The sequence below is a fragment of the Danaus plexippus genome, chromosome 8, assembly GCF_018135715.1.
Source record: "Danaus plexippus chromosome 8, MEX_DaPlex, whole genome shotgun sequence".
Classification (NCBI taxonomy): domain Eukaryota; kingdom Metazoa; phylum Arthropoda; class Insecta; order Lepidoptera; family Nymphalidae; genus Danaus; species Danaus plexippus.
The window spans coordinates 3,089,998-3,094,675 of NC_083542.1; the positions used below are offsets into that span (position 1 = coordinate 3,089,998).

General features: G+C 34.3%; 1 protein-coding gene and 1 long non-coding RNA gene across 2 annotated transcripts; one reads left to right on the plus strand and one right to left on the minus strand.

Moving 5' to 3' along the window:
* The first annotated feature begins 579 nt into the window (after positions 1–579).
* LOC133318734 (transmembrane protein 70 homolog, mitochondrial-like) lies at positions 580–1,576 on the plus strand. The gene is made up of 2 exons (XM_061521116.1): positions 580–1,116; positions 1,265–1,576. Exons 1-2 carry the CDS (start codon positions 667–669, stop codon positions 1,460–1,462), a joined length of 648 nt encoding a protein of 215 aa, XP_061377100.1. The 5' UTR covers positions 580–666; the 3' UTR covers positions 1,463–1,576.
* An 872-nt stretch (positions 1,577–2,448) lies between these two features.
* On the minus strand, positions 2,449–4,499 carry LOC133318839 (uncharacterized). Its single transcript, XR_009752581.1, has 3 exons — positions 4,378–4,499; positions 3,462–3,767; positions 2,449–3,359 (listed from the first exon to the last, which is right to left on the minus strand). It is a non-coding gene; the product is annotated as an uncharacterized LOC133318839 (long non-coding RNA).
* Positions 4,500–4,678: the final 179 nt, after the last annotated feature.

Genomic DNA, 4,678 nt, shown 5'->3' on the forward strand with positions numbered 1-4,678 from the left:
ATAAAATAAACACTTACACTTAGTTGCTTTCACAATCTGACCTCCTTTATAATTTAAGATTTATACTGTAGCATTAGTTACATACTTATCTTGTTAACGTTATAAGCAAACCCACTTATTTATAGAAGTAAATTTTATTGCAAATATTTATATGTTATTTTGAATCAAAATTGTCATTTCATCAAACAAAGCTTTATATTTACTTTATATTTCAGTTTTATATCAGGTATTCCTTCTTTTTCAAATAGGACAAGTAAGCTAGGCAACCGGCAAAGTAGGCAATAAAAATTGTATCTATAGAGGAAAGTAGATTTTTTGCTTTTAATAACGTTCATATGATAATTGTACCCCACTTTCTGCATCAAAGTAGATAAGATAAAACTCCTAGTGTTAGAAGTTTTTTAAAACAACTATTGGAGATTTTTTTAAAGTGCATTAAATAATATATATTTGCTTATTTTTTACGAAACATTAAAGAAATAAAAACAAAACTTATTCATAAGTAACTATTATGTTACGTACCTAATTACAACTATGTCTTATAGCCATATTCATAAATGTCATTCGTTACAGTATCAAATTGTCACTGTCACGAATTGTCACAAAGTGACATGTAACCTCAGATCTTAAAAATTAATAAACACGATCTAAAAGCTTTATTGTAAAATGATTCGCTTGAACCAAAGAAATTTCCTATTTTCACATGGAAAATGCCTGATAAATAAGGCTTTTGTTCATGATGTTTTCTCAAATGCTAAGATAAATTTAAGCCATCGTAACTTGGTTAGGCATTTTGCTAGCAAACAAAAAGAAGAAGAAAAATTGGAACGAATATACTATGGTCCTCTGACACCACAGATACGAGCTGTTAAGATATTTTCCGTATCATCCAGCGCAGCCGGCTTAGCTGCACAACCAATAATTATTAGGGAAGCCTCATCCATTGGAAGCACTTCATTAATAGTAGCGCTATGTTCCGTTGTTGGTTTCTTTACGTTTGTGACGCCAATATTATTACATATTATAACTAAAAAGTATGTAACAGAAATGCACTATAACCCTGAAACAGAAACATACAGGGCTACAACATTAAATTTCTTCATTGCACCAGTTCATGTAAGTGTTTCTTGTATAATATATAACTTATTAAAACTAAATTCTGTAAGCTCAAACTGTATGTAATACAATAGAATTATCTTACTCCATAATTCTATACAGTAATGCTTCTACAGGCATTATGTAAGTGTAATTTTTCTAATTGCAGCATCATTTCAAGGCCGATGATGTTGTAGTGCCTGATATCCCTGGCATGTTCACCACCATGATAGCTAAAGGGAAACCCTTATTCATTGAAGCCAGACATTTTTCCGACCCGCTGTATTACGCTAAGATCATGGGATACGACAAACCATTAGACTTCAAACTTGGGGAACCGCAAGACAATGAAAACAAAACTAGTTAAATGTCGATTTATTTCGATTTCCTTAAGTATTAGAAGTTAGATTTATATAATTCTTTATTAAGTTTCAAATACATTAAACAAATTTTATTCATAAAATATATAATTTCAGCCGTATGTGATGTATTTTATATCATTCAAACAGCCCTCCATCAGGTTACCAAACTGATAACATGTAAAAGAATAAACTGACTAGATAATATTGCAAAATTAAAATTTCTCAAAGCTTAAAATGTATGAAGTAATGTTCTTCTCATATAACAACATGTACAGGCTTTTAAGATATACATACATTTTGAAATATATTCTTATTAGTACAAGGAATGTTAGGAATTGATACACATTTAAGTCGTATAAAGCAAACAATACTAATTTAAATAGACATCGTCTATCATATACAGTACAAGTGGCAACGACATCCGAGTCAAGCTACAGTAATAAATAATAGTGTTACTCTTAAACATTAATAATAGCTAACGATGATTTTTTTTTACATTAATTACAAAACAAGATATAAAATTTTATTAAAGAAATTGATTTGCGATCTTAGCATGAATGTACAGTAAAAAAAATAAATAAATCTCTTTACAAATTCGTTTGTTATTTGGATATAATTTATAATCTTTACAAGATGTTGCAAAACAAATATCTACAGTGATAATTTGAAAACTATCCGACTATTCTAATATAAGGCCGTTCATAACATACGTCAGACTAAAATCAGTTTTTTTTTACCCCCTATTGACACACTTTCTGTGACACCCCCTAGAAATATTTCGTCACAAAAAAAAACAAACCCCTTCCCTTCTGAGTATCATAAATTGTAAATGATAGTACACAAATTCTGAAAATTAAAAATATATATATAGTTATTATAGTGAAATTTAAATAAATTAATAAATATCTTTCATAACGAACATATAAATATAAGGAGCGGCGAACGTCAGGTTGCCGTAAACCCCCCCTCCTCCGCCCCCCTCACACTCAGCCAGACCCCCCCCCCTTATATGCGAACGTATTTTATGAACGGCCCCTAGTTGTTATGTAAAATTAATTTTTTACAGTTAAGGACTCCTCGCTTCAATAATACTAGTAAATTCGAACCTCATCCCATCACATTCTTACAATTTTCTTTACATTATTATAAAAATATATATATTTCTTACTAATTTACATAATTTTGTTCATAGTTATATGGAATGATATGTTGGAATTAGTGTATTTATCTTTGTAGTAAACAATTAAAACCTTCTGTGACGTCAGCATTATGTTATTTTAATGATGAATAACAAAGAAACCGTCACTCACATACAATTGATTCAAGTTATAGGATATTTTTATATGCAATACAATATCAACTTACTGGCATTATGTATATGCTAAATGCCATCTCAGACATCAAGTTTAAAAGCGAAGGATTTATTCATTGAACATGTCTATATGGAATGCTCTGGAATGGAAAATTAACAGAGTGTTGAGCTTAAATATAAAATAAACTGTGCTTTCAAGGTATCGGATTTGTCACGATAGATCCTTACTAGAAACTACTTAACCCAAGGCAAGTGGGGTCGAAAAGACTGAAGTTTGTGACGTCATCATGTGCCATTATACTACTAGGTTGATCTAAACATTTCGTTTGGTGACTTAAAGCGATGACGTCACACCCCCCCACTACTTAGTCATAGTGTAGCGCATCCTCGACGTCCCTGGATGCGGGCTTCTCTCCGGGCGCCAATGGCGCGAGGGCGGCTCGAGCGGCCGCGCGTGCCACGGAGCGTGCTGCCCACTCCACGCGGCAGAAGGCTGCTGTACCAGCTGTACCCAACACCGCCAGGACTCCGAGTTGAACTGACAGCGGCGCTCGGGATGAATAGAAGAAGCACGCGGCAGCGGCCAGGGACTGTTGAATGATTAAAATTATTTTATATATGATTATAGATATCGTTTAATTATTTTGAATACTTAAATTTGTAATAAAGAAAATTACAAAGATAATACCGACCTGTGTGAATTTGAAGAGAGCGAAGGCGGAGGTACTGTTATCAGCGTACTTCCCGCCCAGGATGGAGTATATCTGAGTGTTTGTAACAGGCGTCGCCGAATCCTAGGAGGAAACTGCAGAGCATCGCCAGGTACGGCGAGGGAGTGATGTAGGAGGTGTCGGTGGTGTCTCCGAACGGCGCCAGGTTCGGCAGATTGATGAAGATGAGGAAGAAGCTCGTCATGTGGATGAGGTAGCCCATTATGACGATGGGGTCACGACCCCAACGAGTCGTCTTACTGCCCAGGATACCGAACAATGCTCCTCCTGTCATTTAAATGTCAGTTTTTACAAAATGTTATTCATATTATATATTCTTGTCTATAAACGTGTCGTTGGCAGAATGTTTTGTGCATGTACAAAGGCCATAAATTGAAGTTTTTTTTTATTTTAATTGATTTTTATTTAGGGCAATTGATGACGAAAAAAAAATTTAGACTATCATCTGTATTAAATCAAAGCACTATGTGAAAGAAAGAAAGAAGAAAGAAAGTCGATGAATTCAATTAAATTATTGGATTGCAATAACATTTAAGATACATCTGATGTCGCTTAGCGCGATCCTGACGCAAGTCGTCAAACACTTTATAGGTCATCAGATAGAGATAATATGTTTAGAACTATACAAACAATACATTTTGTGGAGCACCTCTCAAATATAATCGAGAGTTACTTGACAAACAAGGGCAGAAATACACGAATAGTCATATCAAGTGGTCCCATTTTATTTTACACACATGTATGTATGTGTGCGTTTGTTCGTGTGTGTGTGTGTGTGTATGTATTTTTTTGGTTGATTTTTCAGTTTTAGAGGAACATACGGAACATATAATTTTGATATGTGTGCATATCTATTCGTACAATATGTCTCTCGTACCTAGAACCTCTCCAAGTCCTATGAAGACTCCTGACAGTCCCACCAGCTGCTTGGCGTCTCACCCATGGCGAGGGTGAGCCCGATACTCGGACTGTATACACCGCTGAAGAATGACAGCTCCACACCTGGAATATAAAGGAATTCACCGGAATGTAGATTTACAGACATATATATATATATGTGTGTGTCTGGAAGTACTACTTACAGTTTGATAGACTATAATAATAATAAAATATGTAGTAATTAAATAGTGACCTGTGTATATAAAGCCGCGCTCAGTAACATCATGTCGCCGGTACAG

Coding starts and splice junctions, on each gene's coding strand:
- LOC133318734 (XM_061521116.1), top strand. CDS start 667: ATGATTCGCTTGAACCAAAGAAATTTCCTATTTTCACATGGAAAATGC. Junction 1,117..1,264: donor TCTTCATTGCACCAGTTCAT/GTAAGTGTTTCT, acceptor TTCTAATTGCAG/CATCATTTCAAGGCCGATGA.